The sequence below is a fragment of the Lissotriton helveticus genome, chromosome 5_1 (genome assembly GCF_964261635.1).
Source record: "Lissotriton helveticus chromosome 5_1, aLisHel1.1, whole genome shotgun sequence".
NCBI lineage: Eukaryota > Metazoa > Chordata > Amphibia > Caudata > Salamandridae > Lissotriton > Lissotriton helveticus.
The window spans coordinates 1,784,454,407-1,784,475,993 of NC_136065.1; the positions used below are offsets into that span (position 1 = coordinate 1,784,454,407).

A 21,587-nucleotide genomic window follows, 5' to 3' on the forward strand; every position below is an offset into this window, starting at 1 on the left:
CGCACTACTCCCCTCGACTGCCGCTGGTCGGCTGGCCCAAACGAGAGACATACTTTACGACCACCATGCTCCGGGTGTGGACTGAACGCGACATAACTCAGGCGGAGGAGCTATTCACAGGTGGGCAACTATGTTCTTACGAGCGGCTCATGGAAGACGACGATCTCCCTCCGGGACAGTTTTTAACTCACCGACAGCTCATAGAGGGTTTTCGCCCACACACTGACTTTTCTGCGGGCGAACCGGCAACACATCCGGTCATCCATACCATACTATATATGGGTATAGGGGACACCTGGTTACTTGGCTATATAGAGCCATTAGAGAACTGGTTAATAGATCACCGCATGCTCTTCGGGCCATTTGGGAGGACGAAATTGGGAGACAATTGCATGACGGGAAGTGGGGGAAAGCGCTGGAATTCCCTAAGAAAGTGTCTAGAAAAGCACGTTTTAAAAATATTCAGTTTTATGTCCTGCATAGAGCGTATCAAACACCGGCGCGTCTGCAGCGCTTCTACCCAGACACCCCCTTCTTCTGCCCCAGATGTCGCTCACCAGACGCACATTTCCAGCACATGTTTTGGAGCTGCCCCACACTTCGACCATATTGGAAGCAGGTCCGCTAGGATTATTCCGCAAACCCAAAACTCATAAGGTACAAGTCTGCTTTGCATCCCTAGCCACGCTCCTAGCCAAACCAAGTATAGCCATGAACTGGCGAACTGCATTGAGCCCCCCGATAGAGGCACGGGTAGGTGCGGTACAGAAATTGGCGAAAGCAGAAGAGGAGACACTGAGGGAGGAGGAAGCGAGGAGTCTACGAAAACATCCCATATCGCTGGATTGGGCCTTACTTTCCCACCAGTTTGAGCAATCACACGCGCGTACCGATCCCAATGTCTCTCAGCACGACCCCGCAAACCCGACAGCACATCCCTCGCAGCGAAGCATGCATGCCAATGCCCCCGCTACCCCGACCGCCACGTGAAGTAGAAGCCCCCTCGCTACACGCTACACTGTCTAATGCACCTAGCAACACTGTCCACTAGATGGCAATTAAACAAGGTTAGGTCATGCCAACGGCCTGTAGCTGACTGGACCCAGCCGCTATCAATGATGCCTATGCCCTGACTCCCTCCCCCCCTCACATACCCCCAGTTTATTCTCCCCGGTTCCCACCAATAGCACGTTACAGAGTGAACTAGTAGACTGCAACTGCAAGTGGTAACGCCACGCGCAAGATGAATGCTCTTTGATGGAACAACAGTATCATGGTTGCTACAAAAGTGCATAATACGATGTAACGTGCTTGCATTGCAAAAATGTTAATAAAATTTTTTTTTTTTTAAAAGAAAGGGCATCAGAAACTACAGTAGCAAGTCAATGGGCAAGTGTGGAGAGCTCAGAAGGCGGCCACCATGCCCCATCAATCCAGGCTCAAGGTACAGCCAGCACGTAGACCCGGAACTCAACTTTAAAAGTCTCCACCTCTGGACGATATCATGAACGACTGTCTTCTGTCTTATCCTTGAGCCCACGTGACAGAACCTGTAGTTCCCTAATGCTCTGATTCCATGAAGGGCTCAAGCAGCCCTTCGAGCTCAAGCAGTTCCGCTTGCCCCTCCATAGCTTACAGCTCTGATAAGCACCAGGGCTACCGCTAACATCTTTCAAATTCTTGAAGCTGAGGTAAAAGGCTTACTACCATCAGGTTCTGAAAGGTAAGACTGCTTCAGTACAATAGGGGTCAGGCAAAAGGACTCCAAAATTCCTCAGTGTGTGCGCCTTAAGACCTGCAGTTTTGTCAACTGCTGATACAGGTATCTCTCTGCCACACTGCCATTTTACGTCGTGGTCTTCCTTCCAGCCAGCACACTGAAACAGGCCTAGATGTAGCCAGTATCACAGATGCAAGTTCAGTTTAGGAAGCCATCTGGGACTCCATCCAGCACATTCACACTGACTGGTTCCTGCTATTTGTAATGGGGTTGGTTACAATTTATAATTAACAGGCATGTGTAATATGCCATCATACTGGCATACATTTGCTCAAGAAATTGACTCTGGGAAATAAGTAAGTTGCCTACATGAGGTATTTTGTGAAAAAAAGTTATTAGTGTGACCAGGCATGCATGCCGCTACGCAGCGCATGGAAGTGTCACTGATGCTAACAAGTCAAGGGACACGTTTCATCATTAATGTAAGATTTCTGTGCTTTACTACAGACACAGGCAAACAAATCTGTATTCTACATACATCTACAATGTGAAGCTAGTAATACTGACACTATAAAGGATACAATGTACGGAGTGGCAGACCGCCTCTTGTTGCCACTCACACAGCACGTGCTGCAGAACCTGACCAACATTTGATCATGTTTAATTCCATACTTGAAGACATGCAAAGTCCTTACCTTGTGCAGCACGACTCTGCTGTGGGTCTATGCTGGACTGCCTCTTGTCAGGTGTCTCTTCGCTCCCGCCATCTGTGCATGAAGAAAAAATAAAATATATTAATTACAGGCCCACACAAATCACTAGATAAGAATATCTGTTTCGAAGTACAGATGAATTCTATTTTATGAGCAATGCCGTTATATCTGAACAAAGCATTCAAAGACTATTATACAAGACACAATTGCCATGTATTCTACGGCTCCAGAGAAGAGAAGCCATGGGCCATAGGCTTAGGTAATAAGCTAATTGTTTTGTTTAAAAAAAATATATATTTATTGGCATTTTGTTATCATACATGATAGTGCGCAATGAGCATTGAATACAACAGCAAGCAAATAACATGATATTTCCAGTTACTTTTTGTTTGAGCACTTAAGGTACAGTGTGAGACAATGGTATACCACATTTGTAAGGTTTGGAGGAGGCAATCAGTGTGCGGATGTAAGGGGTCCACTTACTGACCATCCGTGCCCGCTCGTTTATCTCAGTGTGGCTCTAATTTATTTTTGCCTACATGTTCCTCGTACCCTGTATCCGCCATGTGTGACGTGTATTTTTCCCCCTGGGGCCTTGCAGTCCGACAGGAAGTGCTGTATTGCACCCCAGCAGTCATGATCATCAGGCATAGCATATATGCCACTAAATAAGTAGGAACTAAAGAAATACCAATCTCAAACAGCGCATGTTAGGGGCTTATAGCTCAGACAGTAGATGGATTAAGGGTGGTTAAGCTGATATACTAGCTTCAGGGCAAAGCGAGCCCCACCCGTATCTACGCCGATTAGAACCATATATTCCATATTTTATCACATGGGTGTGGAGGGGTGGGGGAGAAGAGGAGGCGAGAAGACTATGAGGGAAACACACACATCATACAGACTACCTTAGGCCTCCCGCTCTAGTCCCAGTATTCTCGATTCCTTAGTCCGTGGATGGCCCACTATCATCGTCTTCACTGTTGGGATAGCTCGGGTGGTCCCAGGCAAACAGCGTGTCCTTCCAGAGTTCAGCAATTGGGTGCTGGCGTAGGCCCCTCGATTCCTCCGTACCCAGTGCTCTACCCTCTGCAGCAGCCCTCCTAGATACCTCCAGAGTCCAGACGTTAAACTGTGGTCCTAAGGCTATTCCACGTTATCACAATTAGTCTCTTAGCCAGTGCCAAGGCCAGATCTATGAATCTTTTCCCCACCTTGCGCTTAGGTGGTCTGGGGAACAGGCTCAGTAAGCAAACTTACACTGTATGATCAAGTGTACGACCTAGCGTAGCATTAATGCATAAGTTACTTACCTTCAGTAACGATATATCATTAGTTAGTTATAGATTCCTTACCTTAGAATTACCCCCAGGCGTCAGACTGGATCCGGACAGTTTTTTCGTCAGCAGTACCTCTGCTCGTCGGAAGGTGGTGTCAGTCGGCTCTGCGTCCATCATCGGCATCGTGGTCGCCGGGATGACGTAGCGGCAGCTACTTAGACACCGCCCTTGCCCGCTGACGTCCGACCTGTACACGAGCTTCAGTGCCCGAAACGCAGAGCCACGCAAGACACTTACCATTGGTGCACAAAACTAGGGCCCTGAAAGGGTGTCCTTTACCCTAGAAATCAGTTCGCAGAACGGGGAGGATGGGTGGGGCGCTAAGGAATCTATAACTAAATAATGTTTCTTACAGCTATATCGTTACCAAAGGTAAGTAACTTGTACATCTGAAAGAAACACGTTAGATATAGATTCCTTACCTTAGAATGGATACCCCAGCAATACATATCCCGGTGATGGGTCTGCGAACCAAGATCACACCAGAAAGTCCTGCAGAACAGAAAGGCCAATGAAGCCGTCTCTCCGGACTTGGCTGTCCAAGCATTAGTGTTTGGTGAATGTGTGCAGCGAAGCCCTTGTGGCTGCCTGACAGATGTCATTCAGAGGCACTCCCCTTCCAAGGCAGTAGTGGCTTCCGTCGCCCTGGTAGAGTGAGCGCGGAGCCCGACCGGAGGCTCCTTTTTAGCCAGAGAGTAACAAACCTTAAACGCATGCGTGCGGCATGATTTCCGCCCGCACGCTGAGAATTTGTAAATCCCTTTATTCATGACGAGCTGGGCTCGTCATGAGCGTGCGAGGAGGCTACCTCATGACGAGCCCAGCTCGTCATGAGCGTCGAAGGGGTTAATACACAACACGGTCCATCGAGAAATGGTGTGTTTGTGTATGGCCCGACCCTTCTATGCACCCACGTAACCAACAAAAAGTTGATCATCCGCCCGGATCTGTTTTGTGCGATCCAGAAAGAAGGAGCACGCACATTTTGGTTCCAGACGGTGGAGACTCTCTTCTTCCTTTGAACGATGCGGAAGTGGAAAGAAGGTGGGCAAAGTAATAGTATGCCCGAAATGAAAGGCAGTGACCACCTTAGGAAGCAAGGATGGACGGGCCCGGAGAACCACCTTATCCGGATGAACAGATAGGAAAGGAGGTTTAGAAGAAAGAGCCTGGAGCTCACTCACTCTTCTGGCAGAGGTGATGGCTACCAGGAAAGCAGTTCTAAAAGTCAGAAGACGTTAAGGACAGTTATGCAGTGGCTCAAAGGGAGCACACATGAGATAGATTAGCACAAGGTTTAAGTCCCACTGATGCATAACAAAGGGGATTTGAGGAAACAGATGCGCTAAGCCTTTGAGGAAGTGATTGACGTCCCTGAGGTCCAAGATAGAACGCCGGCCCTTGTCCTTCTTGAGAACCAGAAAGTTGTGGGAGTAACAACCACAACCTACTTCTGGGACAGGAACGTGCTCAATGGCTCCCTTGGCCAAGAGAGCTGTAACTTCCTGCTGGAGAAGGGCCAGGTGATCCTCCGACATGCGGTGGGATCGCTGTGGCATGGCTGGAGGGGTATTCTCGAAAGGGAGGGAGTAGCCCCTTCGAACTATTTGCAAAACGCACCTGTCCGAAGTGATAGTGCACCAGTGGGGGAGGTGAGGGTGAATCCTGCTGCCCACTGGAGTTTGATGGACCTGAAAGGACGTACTAGGAGGGTTTGGAGGCTGCTGCAGAGGGGGGGGGGGGTTGATGGACTGACCCGCTCGCTGCCCCCCACAACCTCGCCGGTTGTTCCACGTCCCCGGCCATGCGAAGGCTGGGTAACTTGCTGCGGCCTGTGGCCATGAGTGGTACATGGCGGGGCACCCCTTCCGTAGCCACAAAAGGGGTAAAAAGCAGACTGTGCCAGACGGGAGGAGAGGCCCAAGGACTTGGCCATAGCCCGTGAGTTCTTGAAGCGCTCTAGGGCGTTGTCTGCTTTGTGCCAAAAAGGCGACGGCGATCAAAGGGCATGGCCATCAAAGGGCATGTCTATCAGGGTGTTGTGGACATACCCTGAAAAGCCTGTGGACTGCATCCAGGAGTAGCGGCAAAGCGCTACCGACATTGAAATGGTCCTGCCCAGAGAGTCGGCGGTGTCCAGCACACAACGGATCGTAAACTTCGCTGCATCTCTCCCGGCGGCAACAGCCTGGGAGAGCACTGCCCGGGCCTCCTATGGACACTGAGGCAGCACGTGCGCCACCGTATCCCACAATGAGTGCGAATAACGGCCCAAGAGACATGCGGTGTTTATGGACTGCAGTCCTAAGCTGGCGGAAAAGAACATTTTCTTGCCAAGATGGGCGAGCTTCTAAGACTCACTTTCCGGTGGAGCGGTAGGGAAGGCGCTTTTGGAGATGGAGGCTTGGACCACCAAGTTCTCTGTGGTTGTGTGTTGGGAGAGGAAAGTGGGGTCGCCCGGAGCCGGGGTCGGGCGATCCTTTTGTCCACGGGAGCACCGTGTTGGGCCTGGACCACGTAGCCAAAAGGGCGTCTGTGAGGGCCTCCTTAAACGGCAGCAGGGGCTCTGAAGAGCTCGCCACCGGTTGAAGCTCCTCCGTCAGGAGGTTAGTCCTGACTGCCACCGTAGGAAGCTCGAGGCTGAGAGCCTCGGCCGCCCTACGCAACACCACAGCGTATGACGATCCCTCCTCCGTAGCCACGGTAAGAGGAGACAACATGCAATGGTCGGGTAAAGTGTCAAGACCACTGGCATCCCCAGTTCCTCTCTCCATTCCTGCTCAGCTTCTAGCTGGTCAGTTAAAGGGTCACCTGACCCCTCTCAGCCCTCCTCACCCTCCTATGGCTACCAATCGGGCTGAAAATGGCCACAGTGGAACACAGGGACAAAAGTACCCATTGGCTTCAGATACAGCGTCAGCCGACGCCGGTCCTGCTCCATGTCCACATCAAGATGGAGGCCGGGGTCAACGCCGGCTGGGAAGCCCACCGGCTGCGAAGAGGTAGTGGTGCTGGAGGAAGCGGTGGAGGTGTAATGAGGTCAACCGGCGCCGATCTGGATCCAGGCCTGGATCCAAGGGGGGCCTGCGGCGCCGGAGCCGCCGCCAGCTAAGACCTAGGCACCCCAACCGAGTCCGCGGGGCCCGAAGGCGCGCTGGCGGGGTCGGTCAGCCCAAAGATGGCATGCATCGCCTTGTAGAATGTACAAAGCTGGGCGGGGGTCGCTCCAGGTCCCAGAAAGGAAGGGAAGCTCGGAGTCGACCCGTCGGACTCCGCGTGCGGCGCCGCAGGAGGGGCATCACCCGCAGGCCTCGTCGGATCGGCCGACCGTCGAGGCGACTTCTTCTTATGCTTCGACTTACCCGTCCCCAAGTGCGAAGACTTCGGTGATTTGTCAGAATGGTGATGGCTCCGCGACCGGACCCTCGACCGGGACCTCGAACAGCACAGAGCCGACTGTCGGTGTTCAAGCAACTTTCGGGACCGCTCCCCGCAAAGCCTTTGCCGTCAACAACTGACAGTCGGAGCACAACTTGGAGTCGTGGTCGCGCTCCAAGCAAAAGAGGCACACGTGGTGCGAATTCGTCACCGTCATCAGCCGGTTACAGGGAATGCAGGCCTTAAAACCGGGCATCCCTCGTGCACCTGCTCTGATTCAAAGACTCAAAACAATAAGTCGACAAACGTAGTAAAAAAATTACAGAGGTACCGGTCTTTCCGGATCTGCGCTGGCTGAAGCGGAAAAGGAAAGAACTGACATCAGTGCGCGAGGGCGGCACCTAAATAGCTCCCGCAACATAATTCCGGCGACCACGACGCCGCCTTCCGACACGCAGAGGTACTGCGGATGAAAAAACTTTCCAGATCCGGTCTGACGCCTGGGAGTAATTCTAAGGTAAAGAATGTATAACTAACGTGTTTCTTTCAGATCTTAGCCAATACCACTAGCCAGAAGCCTCGTAGTGTCACACAGCTCCAAGTCATGTGGAGGAAGCCTGCGTCCAGTTGACTGCACCTCAGGCAGCCTCTTGGTTCTCCCTCGAAGGCAGACAAAAGACAGTGAGGGCTCATATATGGCATATGTATATAACTGACGTGTAAGAATTTTAGTTGGGTGTTATGAGAGATTTTCTTGGGAGATTCTAGTAGTCTGCCCCATTCTGCATCAGTGAGTTCTCCATCCAGGAATCTCTTCCACTTACCCCTTAGTTTTAGCAACGGGGTCAGGGACGTCTCAAGGAAGGACGCATAGAACCATTTTATTTGGTGCCCTGTACCCAAAGTAAGTAGGGAGTGGAGGATCACATGTGTGGCCGGCTCCTCCCTTTTTGCACCCCACAGTCGCCAAACATCCATACCAGCATCTCATATATAATAAACTGACCTGTTGAGAGTCCACACCCATCAACCAGATCAGCAAAAGGAAGTAAGCATTTATCCTGGTAACAGTCCCCAGTCGTCTCAATCCCAGTCTCTGTCGAAGGTGCTAGTTGCTCTACCCCCAAAATCAACTGGGGCTCTCCATAAGGCAACCCGACCAACGGTAGTGTCTGGGAGTATCTCGGGACATCTGGGAGTCTTGCCATACTACGTTTCCAGCACTGCAAGGCTGTGGATTGTAGCATCGAGATATACAGGACCCTTCTGGACTGGTTCAGCAGTTTTGCTAGCAGTAAGCGTGGATGTGCCCTGGCTCCAGCAGGTAGGTCCCCTCCTGGTTCACACCCTCCAGCCCATGAGCCACCCACTGCAACTGTGCAGCCAATTTGCAAAATTCAAAGTCCGGCACCCTCAGTCTCCCCTCCCTCATAGGGCGTTGTAAGATTTGTAAATGACACTCTAAATCTACCCAAAGAAGATCTCGTACCAATGCATTCAGCGGGCAAAACCAACTCGCAGGCATCAGTACAGGCAAGTTAGCAAAAAAGTACAGAAGGCGGGACAACATGGCGATTTTGGTCAGGGAGACTCTGGTCATCAGGGGAAGCTGCAAGGAGCTCCAAAAAGCGACAGTGGAGCGAAGCAAACGAAGGGCCCCACCCAGATTGCCCTCCCTTGTGTTATCCTGTGAGTGAAAGATCAGGATACCTAAATATTTAAAGGTGTCGGAGTACAGTTATATTCAGCAGGGAGCTCCAGTGGCCATGGGGAAGGTCCGGCCGCCGGAAACAGATATGTTTTGTGCCGATTAACCCGGAGGCCAGAGAGGGACCCAAAGTCATCCAGTGACCCAAAGTCATCCAGTAGCCCAAAGGCGGTTTCCGCTCCCCCCCCCCCCCCCCCCCCCCCCCCACGGCATTCCCCAAGTAAATCAACAGGTCGCCTACGTACAAAAAAATAACATAGGTTCTATTACTCAACGTCAGTCCTAGGCCCTCCCCAACCCGGTGAAAGAGCATGGCCAGCGGCTCTATGGCAGACACAAACGAAAGTGGGGATAGGAGGCATCCCTGCCTGCCGAGTGCCGCGTGTTATCCTGTACTGTGAGGATATAGACTGCCCATCCTAACTCGCACCATGGGGAGAGCGTATAACAGCTTTAGCCACTTCAACGAACCTGTCCTCAGCGCCATTCTCTGCATGACCTCAAGCTGATAATCCCAACTTACCGTATCAAACGCCTTTTCCAGGTCAACTGAAAGAAAGGCAGACTGTGCGAGAGACCTGACGTCTGAGTGTTAAAGTACTGAGTGTAGTCTGCGCAGGTTATACGAGGTGTTGCGGGAGGGGATGAACCATTTCTGGCCTGGATGGACCAGGTTGTTCATATGTGGAAGTAGTCTAAGTGCTAGAATTTTACTTAATAATTTAAAGTCGATGTTTAGCATGGACAGAGGCCTAAAGTCTTTCACCCCAACGTCAGGGCCCGTAGTCTTAGGAAGTGGGATCACTAATGCTGTTTGCATAAAGGCTGGTAAATGTCCCAGTCACAAAGCCTCATTATGCATAGTCACCGGTGGGGGGCCAGTCCTGTTCCATATTTTGCGTAAGACTCGGCCGGGAGGCCGTCTAGGCACGGTGTTTTACCACCAGCCATCAAAGCAATAGCACCCCTGACTTCTTGTAAAGTGATGGGCCACCCAACTCCTCCGCCATTTCGTCATTAATACAGCAAAGGTCCAGCGGGGCCAAAAAAGCACAGAGCTCCGTTTGTGAGGTACCCGGTGTGGCGGTGTATAATGGTTTGTAGTATCTCTGCAAGAGACCATTAATCTTACCCGGGTCAAATTCAGTTGTGCCTATGTCAGTCTTAACGTGAGTTATTGGGGAACCCTGGGACTCTGGCCAGATTAGCCACGCCAGTAGGTGTACAGCCTTCCCCTCTTCGTTCTACATTGTACCCATATACGCCCTATAGTCATGGGATCGAAGTCGCTCCAGAGCCTCATCAAATTGTTTCCGTGTGGCTAATAACCGCACATTTGCCTGTACTCCCAGACCCTGCACATTATCCAGTGTACGCAGTTCTCCCTCCATGACCAAGAGCTTCCGGTGCAGTTCCCTCTGTATTCCAGTCGTCTGTCCCATGCAGTGTCCGCTCACCACCACCTTGAATGTCTCCCATTCCACCAATGCCGAAGACACTGAATTTGCGTTCTCGATAAAATATGCCCTACTAAGGATCACAGGGATTTCGCATCCTCCAATGATATGAGGTTAAGCCTCCACGTAGGGATTGGGGATCTTTGCCCATAGGGTTGATACGACATTAACAGCGGGCTACGGTCCGAGAATGTCCGACAAAGATATTCAGTGTGTTTAATACAACTGCTGATGGTTGGGGAGCACCAGAATGCATCCAGTCTCGTATGGAGATGGTGTATGTGGGAGTAAAAAGAGTATTATTCCCGGTCTCCACTGTGTTGCAGTCTCCATATGTCTTGTAGTTCCCAGTGTGCCATCCACCCCTGCAGCCCAGCTGCTGTCCTATGGCCCTGTGGCCCTGAGAGGGGAGGGTGAGAGCAATCCAGCTGCATGTCAGCCGCACAATTAAAATCCCCCCCAGCACCATCTGTCCCACTTTTATGTCAGCTACATGGGCGGAGAGAGAGATCAAATAGGCCGTTTGGTCTTGGTTGGGGGCATAACAGCAGCTCAGCTTAATCTCCTAGCCTAGTAATCGACCCACAAGAAAAACATATCTTCCCTCTGTATCAATTAGTGTGCATGTTGCTTCGAAAGGGACCCCTGGACAGTTCCATATCAGCACCCCCCCAGGCATATGCTGAGAATGTGGTAGCAAAGATCTGCCCTCTCCTTCTCCTGCGCAAATTTCCCCACTGGGTGAGATGTGTCTCCTGCAGGAGCGCTATCTGTATACCCCGACGTTTCAGGTAGTTATGTATGTTGTGGCACTTAGACATTGACCCCAGCCCCCTGATATTCCATGTGAGTAACTTCAGGTCCTGATGTGTAACCGGCATCTTGTATGGTTCCAAGCTCCCCCTCCCTCTTGTGCTTTCCACCCCATCAGGGTCATTAAGATCAGAAGTTAGGTATTACCGCATGCATGAGGAACAAAACAAATCAAACACAAGAAATCCCAACATTTAACAACTCCCCGGCCCCAGAGCATTCTGGCAACGGCCATCTGTCCAAACTCTAAATATATCTTGGTGTGAAACAATAAAGGCCCAAACCAGTCACAGTAAGAGCCTTCAGGGGGTTGTGGTCGCACGGATCAGGGCACTGTGGTGCGTACAGCAATACTATGAAGAACATCATGACGCGCAGCGGTGCCCCAAGCACCGGCCCATGTATCTGTCCAGCCAGGGAAGATCATCCATTAAGTTAAGGCGGGGCCGGCCCTCCACAGTGTCCAGGCGAAACCCCGTCTATGGCAGGGGTACTGATTATAAAATTTCATCTGCGGTTTTCGGGGTCACCACGGGTAGCTCCAGGCTAATCCTGTCCGAGGTGTCAGATTCTGAGCCCTCGGTACCCTTCATGGAGCGCAGTCCCGCCTCCGATGGGTAACAACTGTTCCTGGCGATCTCAGCCACTGCCTGCAGTACCGCCGCTCTCTCTCACTCTGTCTGTGAGGAACATAGTTTCTTCGCCACTAAGCGTTCAGATCTTCGCTGGAATTGCTCCCTGGGTCCACGGCATCCTGTTACTTGGTGGAGCTTTGGTGTTGGCCCAGGGGTCTCAGTTCGATATGCCTCTATTCAATCCCAGGTCACTTTGGGATCATCACAAAAGTGGGTCTTACCATCTAAGACAGTGAGGAGCTGGGCAGGAAACATAAAAGAGTACTGGAGGCCTTCATCTCGAAGTGCTTTCTTTACCTCCAGGAACGAGGCACATTTCCGTGGGACATCCAGGGTGTAATCAGGGAACATCGAGACTTTGGTATTATTTACGAAAAAGGGGCTATCTGTGCGAACTTTCTGCAGCAGGAGGTCTCTGTCTCTATAATGCAGTAGTCTGGCCACCACCAGCTGCGGGTCGGCACCCAGTGCGCACTTTCCAGAGTGTAGAACAATGTCAGAGCGCCTGGGGCCATGACCTCCCTAGGCCATTGCTCCATATATGCCACCATGTTACCATTCTCGATCCTTTCCGGCAGGCCAAGGAACTGCATGTTATTCCGACGGCTATGTCCTTCTCCATCCTCTGCTCGACGTTCTAGGGTCCGGACCCGGTCAGTGAGTTCTGCAGCGTGAGGACCTTTTGCGCAGGGGATAGCTCAGCGAGTCCTGACTCCACCACCTTCACTCTTTCATTTAACTTTTGATTTTGCGCACGGAGGAGTCCGAGGCCCACCGACACTGTGCTGATGTCCTGATGGAGCCTTTGTGTCCAAGATAACCTCCAATATCTTAGACAATTGCTGATGAAATGGATCTGTTGTCGGTTGGGACTCAAGGCTGCCCTGCGCATGTTCCCGCAGATCCTTCTCTTGCTCTGGGGTTGTCCCTGTGTGCTTCACCCATTCTTTGCCCATCGCTGCGACTGCAGCGAAATGATGCCCACCGGGGCCACCGGACAGAACTCCATGTGTGCACTCCAACCAGGTCCAGGGGTCTGCTTCCCCAGCACACCAGACCCATGCTGTCCTTCAACAGGGTGCTCGCACACCAAGGATCAACAAAGAGTCCAGCGATCCCCTGCATCCAGCCCAGGCTGCCCCAGTTCCTGTATGTGCTCGTCGTGGGGGGCCTCCCAGTCTGCTATATTCAAAAGGGAGTATTTCCGCCACTAGGTGCAGTAGGTGACTTCGGACTCAGGTTAATCACTACACCCCGGTATGGCGCCACTGCAGTGCCCTGCTTCTCATGCCTCAATGGTGCTAGGCCCTCAGCATGTGTTTATGGCAGCTGGTTTATTTGCCCCCACGCCATCGCCTCAGTGTGGGTCCTCAGTTTGCTTCAGGGCCAGCTAATGCACCATGAGCATCTTACCTCGGCCCCGTCCGCACCTCGGGGCATGGCTCCTCCACGCAGTCCCATCACACTTTCACTGGGCTCCGAGTCCCAGGGGCACCCTCAATTCGACTCCCTACAGTCGAAGGGAGATTCACCAGTTGGGGGCCAAATGGAGTCCCTTCCTCCAAGTTCTCCAACTCCAGCAGCCCCAGGTCCTGCGCACCGATTGTGGAACAGGAGCCCTGTCACTCCTCATGCGCAGTCGTTTCCCAAGCACCTTCTTGTGCACCCCCCGATGCAGTGTGCAGACAGTGACCCGGATTTAGGGGGGTGTCTCATGCGTTCCGGTCTCTCCCACACCCAGTCGCTCCGCCTGGTCCCCAGTGCCATGCCAGGTCAGTTGTCTCCCCCGGGCCATGGAAGGCGGGGCCCGGTCAGCACACCTCGACCCCAGCGGGGGCACTGAAATTGCAGCGGTGCAGGCACCACTACGTAACCCCCGCAGGACCCTTCCTTCTTCAGGGCCCTGCCGACTCACCGTTCCCCTGCGCAGCCTTACCTCAATATTCCTTCAGGCCGAGTTTCATCAATTTCGAGACACACCGGTCTCCGAGCCCCTTCGCCAGTCATCGCCCTCCGTCAGCCCAGGGGCAGCCACAGGGTCCAGCCAGCAGGGTGAGTCCACCACCTCGCCTCCGGGAGCTAGCACCACCGCAAGGTCTCCAGTAGGCCACACCAGGGAGCACCCACCTCGTCCAGCCCTCAAGGCCCAGGGCCCAGCCAGCATTCAGGACCGCCTGCGCGGCGTCAGTAGCGGCTGAGGCCTCCTTTGCCGTAGAAGTCACGACCGCTATGACTCTCAGAGGCCAGCCACACTGTTTCAGACCGTCCATGCTGGTCTGTGCCCCGATAATGGATGGATAAGTGTCAGGCCGGTGCGGAGCTCGCCGCTGACGGGTCCGCCATCTTTGGTTGGCACACCACGACCCCAGGTAATAAGCTAATTGTTCCTTAAAATTTATAGTAATTTTCTGTATTAAAATTGCACATAAATAGCATATGGTGTGAAGGGTGACAGAGAATGCATGGAAGTATACAGACAATTTCTAAATTTGTCCATCCTAAATCTATAGCAGCTGGTACAAAAACACAGTAGAACTGTAGTGCTAATCCATAACAAAGCACGCCATTCAAAAATTGTACATGGCATTCACAGTGAGATGCCTGAAAAGCTGCTGACTAGTGCAGAATATTAGGCATATTACTTAGAACATTTGAGAACTGCATAAAGTAGTAAACCTGTAAGCGTTCATTGGAGAGCGGATGTGTTACTTTTTTTGTGGCTCGGGCCCAACGTTTCCATGTACTCAGTTCTGTCAGTATCAATTCACATTATGGGAGTTCACATGCAACTTCAATGAGCTCAAAGAATTTCAAGGACCTTATGAGATCACATTCTTAGGCAATTCTGAGATAACTACTACCGAAGAACGTGCACAAACTTCCAGCTGACAATTATCTATATTGAACTAAGTCCGACAAAGTATATTGATCTACACAAAAGACCAAGCCATCTTCAAAAACATGATTCAAATCCTTAAAATTAACATCACAACATGGGGTGAAAAACAATACGCCAAATATAAACTGACTCACACGCATGCAAGATAATGTCTTGCAATGGATTTGTTTTCAGGTTCGCATATGTTTCAGAATACATAAGAAGTTGCCTTACTTCATAACTTGACAGTGCAGGCAAACCTTCCCACATCAATTTGGAATTTTCATTTCAAACTTTACTTCTGCTCCTAACACAGATAAAAACTATAACAAAACAATATTCACAACTGCCAAGCAAACTGGTTCATCCTTAGTTTTATAGTAACACTTTCAAACTGAAGGCTGAAAGATAAATAAAAGGAAAAGTAGTGCTCTGTATGATGGAGAATGAACCGATAAGTGCTATTTTAAAATGAAACGAGACAAGATCTATTAGGGCTCACAGAGCAACTGTTTTTTTATAGTTAAGAAATACGTCACCAACGTTAATCGGTGTAACAAACAGTTAAGTAAATATATTACCAGGGATGTGAAATTCCTGTAGCCCGATGCCCGGGACATATTGTTTGGGGTCAAGGGCAACAAGTTGTCAAGTGTATGTTGTCCTTGGGACAAGTAGGCTCAACCCCCTACAGTACAAACCCTTAGGCTGTCAGTTTACAGTACCGCATTATGGATCTGGGAAAGGCATTGCCTGCAGTTAAGGAAATATTAGTGTCCAAGTGTTAATGCTGTTCAAACTTGTATTTATGGTTCATTAATGCAAAGGCTTTATTAATAGAGTGAGCGCTCCAAGTAAATGTAAGCTCAGGCTTTACTACTGACAGTGGTTAATAGTATAAAAATGTGTACACACGTTTTCAATGTTTAGCAATATGAGGCTATGTACAATGCTCCCAGAATGCTCTCTGATTAGATGCAAATATTTGCAGAAGCTTGAAAGCAAGAGTGATGATTCTTTGCTTTCAAAATAAAATGTTCACAAAAAAATGCAAAAACTTTTAGCTTAACTACTGAAAAAATGTAGGTACCATTTCTTTGCAGCATCATTTAGTAAAATGTGTTGATGTAGACTAGTATTTCCCAAAAATATTCATAATGGAAAATCAGTGTAACCAGTTTGAATAAGATTATGGGAAACATAAAAATAAACAAGCATTTGTAAAGCCAATAGGTCTGAAATTGTTGGTCAGTCTTTTAGTTTTGTCAATGCGTGACTTGTTTTGGCATGGTTTTTGCAAAACCTTATTTGTGTAGAAGCTGCCGGTCTCACAACATTATAACAAATATTGGCAAAAAGTTCAAATAGTTTTGGTCTCAAAAAACACACATTGCAAAGTAGTTCCTGGCACTGAACAAAACGACTGTATGTCGATATGCTCCTGAATGCTGTCCTTCAGTGAGGCTAATCGATGGACAGAGAGAGATAGAGAACATTTTAATAAACACAAAAGGTTATGGTTAACGCCAGACCTAATTAGGGGCCCAATTATTAAATAAAGTGCACCCATGTCCTTGGATTAAGTGCGGATATACGACTTTAGCGAATTCACAAGACTTTACAGAAGTAATAGTACTCCTAGAAAATATTTGTGAACAGCATTTTAGCATGAGCAAATCTGCAGGTGTAGATTTGCTCATGCAAAAATGTGCGTGTTTGCAAGTTTACTTTCCCTCCAACCACTTTTTTCCCAAACCTGGAAGAAGTTTTATGTCTGCCATTGTCAGAAGTAAATATCCAACCTTTCTCAGTATGGGAAAAGATTAAAGAAGAGTTGGTGAAAACCTTTAAAATATGCAAGTTAATCGGTTTGCACAGATCAAAAGGGCATTCCAACCCTGGAACTGTTGCTTTACATTACCTTCAGCCCCAGTATGTAGATCTGCGGGAATGTGGCAACAATAGGGGAATTGCTACTATAAAAACCCTACTATGGAAGGAGTCCTGGCACAATCAGAGAGGCTATTTCAGATCTCTTATAGAATGACATTGCTCCCATAATTTGTTGCCGCATTACATGGCATAAAAGGGAAAAGTGGATTTTGTCACAAGACAAGTAGATTTATGAAGCAACTTGCCCCATGGACATGTAGATATTTTATTGAATTCCACACCTCTGTATTACTGAGAAAAAATGGCAAGGTCCCATAAGGACTAAGCATGTAACTAGAAACTACGAGAAATCTTAACTATGATTACAAGTAAGAGACTTTACAATTCTAATTCTGTACTATGTAGACCAAGACTTTTAACAGAAAGAAAACACAATTCAAACCTAAAGAATTGAGAATGACCACTAACGAGAAACCCTTTCTAAAGCGCTATGTAAATTAGCATGCTGACTGAAGCTCTTCCAGGTGGTTTATGTACGATGAAGAATGCTACGAATCAGATTACTGCACACACTAGAAGACCTTTAATGAACGTGGAAGTTCTTGAATAGCATTATATTATCACTTAAATCATATGCACAAGGGTTCCCAAAGTAAGCACGGCTTGTATTGTATATTTTTCCACGTATTCGTTTTTTTTTCAATGACCTTGCAACTGACCACACCCACTGTCCACAGTACAATGTCAGCCAATGATAGCCCTTTCCACAGTCACTTGTGATCATGAGTGCGGAAAGGATACTCGTTTATCAGGGTCTGGATCGAGACCATCAAACTATTTAGTTAACGACCCATGCATACAACTTAACCAACTATAACACAGTCACATATGTTGAAGGACCCATCTCCCCTCACGTCATCATAGTCACTAAATGAAAATATATTATCCACGAAAAGCAAACCGTTGTGGGCTGGTAAAGTTTCAATCAAAATTTACCAAACGCTTAAAACTGTAATTTCAGGAACATGAAAGAACAGATGGAAGCAACAGAAGTGCCCAAACAAAGGGTAATAAATACATTGTTACAGTAAAAGAGAAAAAAACGCAACATGTCTTCACAAGAATCAAGTGATGGAAAAACACAAGATGATGCTTAAAGTATCACTTAGGATTGTTTGGACAAACTGTCTTCCATTTTCTTGGTTCGTTTTTTAAGAGCAAGAGAACCAAAACACTAGTCAACATTTCGAAAATATGGAAAGTTGACATTCAGCAGATGGACACTTCCTGCTACTTTACTAGTAATCAAGCAATTAAACAGCATCGGTGGAGCATGTCATAATAACAGACACGAAGGGTCAGAGTGCTACAGTTGTAGGTTAAAAAATGTCTGTGTGGAACAGTGAAGTCTCATCCTTCTTATCACACTGAAAGACATCTGATAACCTTAAGAAGCATATAGGTGCGTCCTGCATTTCCCTTAAGCTACCATCGTTTTTACCTATATCTTTTTGTTGCACCTAAACATTGCCACGCTCTATTCTTAAGAACATGCAGACCTGCAATGTTATACCTCTTGAATCATTAATCACCACAAGAGAGCAGAGGGCCAACAAATGAACAGTTGTGGAAGGTAAAAAGCCATGGTCAATGTATTCAATATACCCAGAATTATGAAACTGCCGATTAAAACTAGCCATATTGCTAGTCTGATCCGTGACACAGCTAAATAGTCAAGTACTGACAAAAATGCTAAATGGAGAAAGACACAGACACCTAAAAAAACAACCAAAATAAGGTCCAACATGGTCTGAAGTCGTGGTTAAGATCTTTATTTATTTATTTACAGAATATTACAAAAGACAAAATGCTTTAGGACATTAGGTCAATTCTAACAGGTAAAAATCAGAACCATGTATTTAGAATATAATGAGCAGGGTGATTAGGGTGTAATTGGATGCAAGGAGTCACAAATCCAGGGTCCTTTAGCCTCTACTGTTGCGAGTGTGAGAACTGCACTAGCATAAAAGTGACTGCATCCACTTCAAAGTGCAAGGTCTCACATTTAGATACCTTAACAATCAGGTCCTCTCGCTAGGCTGAAATCTTATATTCATTAGCATTAATAAGAAATAAAGACGAGGGTCTTTTTGTTGGCCCTTCCACCTCTGCACCTAAGACAGCAGAGTTTGTTCAGGACAAGTTCACTCTAGGTGATTCATTAGCTCTCAACATCAAGCCCTTGACCACATTGGCTGTCCGTGAGCAAAGGACAATTATCTGTGAGTTTTGTTAAGCAGGACTTAGAAGACCAACAGCAAGAGAATCAGTCGGGAAGTGCAGGATACATAAGTGAAGCTTGTTGATGTTGATACAGGCTAAACCGAACAGTTCGATTTTAATCAGTGGCTTAGGTACAGTCCTGAAGAGGGGGGCTCTGTTTGCTTCACAGTTTGGGTTTGTGAACTCCCACAGATCTGTCTCTGTTTTTTATTCATTTTAACACTCTTTGTTAAATTGGGATGGACGTGGATGATAGAAGATCACTAGCTGGAGTACAGTGTGAGGCTAGTATTTTGAAGTATCGTGGGCCTTTGAAAAGTGAGCGCTGTGAACGATGCATAAGATTTTGAATGTAATTCTTGCAGCTACATGCAACCAATGAAGGGGTTTTAACAGCAGTTCCTTAGATTGAGCTATACTCAGTCTGCAATATGCACATTTATTGACGAGAACAGAGAATATGGAGTTGAAAAATTAAAGCTGAACCATTACTAACACTCAGGTTAGCTTTGATACATTTTTGCCGATTTAGCTACAATTAAAAGAAATACAAAACTCTTTGAAAAGGTGCAGGCTTAGTCAACCATCCAACCAGAGTCTAGAAATCAGGCAGACTGTTGTGTGTGGTGCGTATAGGGCCCACAATTAGTCACAATTCAGATTCAATTTATTTATTACGTTTTGGCTCTCAAAAGAGGGCCACATAAAATACATAATACAAATACACAAATGGAAATAGAATAAAATACATAGAAAACCCAAAGACAGTTTACAACAATTAACATCGGACAAGATAATCAGCAGCAAACACCTCCATATTTCATTAATAAATAGCTAAAAAACCTTTAAAAAAATTAAACATTTGGAAGCAAAACATTTCATTAGGGGGGAAATACAAAGCCTGTAAAAAGATATTCGCATTAAAAATGCCTAGTTGAAGACAAATCGACTTTAACCATTTCAACCGCAAAGAGCACAAAGCAGGACATAAAAACAATACATGAGTTCGATCCTGCACGGCCATATTGCATAGGTTACATATCGAAGAGGATCCATACCATTTTGATAAAAGGAGATTTAAAGGTAATAAATCATGTCTTAGGAGAAACCATAATCTTCGCACTCCATGTGGAATATTCCATGTCACATACGGTTGAGCAAGCTTTATTGAATAAGTATTAAGAAGGAGATCACATCCCCTCTTTTCTTGTAGGACATTCTTATCCAATTTAAAACAGAGTTCCAACGAAGCCTGTTTCAGCAGGGATTTTAGCTGAGTCGGGGAATTTGTAAAAAGAGTACTTTCATCCAACTCTAGAAGTATCACAGCTTTTCTAAAATTCCTAACTATTTGAGAAAACTCCTTAAAGCTGCCCAACAATTCTCCTTTAAGAAGAGCTCTCAATGATCCCGGTTCTCCTCTGGCCAAACTGGCCACCCAGCTAACCAAAGCACACAATCCCTGAACCCAGCTACTCCTAAGGCCGAATTCAAGCCTACATGCGGCCAGCGAACAAGCTGTGTTAAGAGTAGATAAAGATCTTAATAATTTTCCTTCAACTGTGTGACAGAAACCCCAGTGCTTCAGCTCTACAAGTTCTATTCCATATAGGAGCGTTGCAGGAATTTTTGCCCTAAACACCTCCAGTAAACAAGCAAAATGTATTTTCCCTGTAGCAAAATAAAGGGAACACAAACCTTTGCCATGTGCAAGGGCTTTACGCGAGTTATAATCAATATGGGGCTTCTCACTCAAGTTGGCCGAAATTATTTTACCTAAAAAAGTATAAGATCTAACTACCTCTAATTTCTGGCCACCAATGGACCATCCAAAATTTTCTGACCTGGATTTCTTCTTTCCTGAGATGCACATAATTTTGCTTTTAGAAGCATTTATCCTCATATAGTGGGACTCAGCGAATAAATGTAAAGCCTGCAGACGATTAGCCAAACCCTTAGGTGTTAGATCAAGTATGAGGATGTTGTCTACATACAGCAAACAGGAAATAGAAGAGCCCCCCACAACCGGGGCAATGCCCGTACAAGCAGACAGAGAAGCTGGGAGATCAGCAATGTACAGGGAGAACAATAGTGGGGCCAAAAGGCAGCCCTGTTTAAGTCCATTCAAGGATGGGATTAGTTGTGAAAGACCCCTTTCTCCACCTTGAAGCACACGACACCAGGTATCCGTATGAAGAGACCGTACAAGATCCAATAAATGAGACGGCATACCCAGTGCTGCTAATTTTCTCCACAGCGTAAGACGATCTACTTTGTCGGACGCTGTGGAGAAATCAATAAAAGCCGCAAACACCCCCCCCCCCCCCTCGAACATGTATGTATTTGTCCGAGATCACCTGAAGGGCGGTGAGATTATCTAGTGTGCCGTGCCCTTTGCGGAAACCAGTCTGTTCCAATGGTAAAATGTTATTTATTTCAACCCAATCATTAATTAATATTAAAAGACACTTTGCAAAAACTTTTCCGATTGAATCAAGGAGGGCTATCAACCGGTAATTCATAGGCTTGTCCCTATCTCGCTGCTTAAATAATGGGACCAGTATGCTTCCCCTCCAAGAAGCAGGCACCATTTTAGAGATGAAGCAGGATCTAAACAATATCTTACTCCATAGAGTCGGATCCTGCTTCAGAACTGATATGGGTAACTCATCGGGTCTCATTGCTCCGGAGGAGCGCATGTTCTTAATAGCCATTGCGATAGTTTCTTCCGAAGGGGGGTCAATAGGAAGCTCAACTTCTTGAACAAAC

The 21,587-nt window shown here is 47.7% G+C and overlaps 1 protein-coding gene across 5 annotated transcripts in view; it reads right to left on the reverse strand.

Moving 5' to 3' along the window:
• TANC2 (tetratricopeptide repeat, ankyrin repeat and coiled-coil containing 2) overlaps positions 1 to 21,587 on the reverse strand; it is a 2,511,073-nt gene that overhangs the window by 1,460,892 nt on the left and 1,028,594 nt on the right. For all 5 annotated transcript variants that reach the window (XM_078645079.1, XM_078645083.1, XM_078645080.1 and 2 more), the window contains one exon: positions 2,416 to 2,487. In XM_078645079.1, coding sequence (XP_078501205.1) covers positions 2,416 to 2,487 — 72 coding nt within the window. The remainder of the gene's footprint in view (positions 1 to 2,415; positions 2,488 to 21,587) is intronic.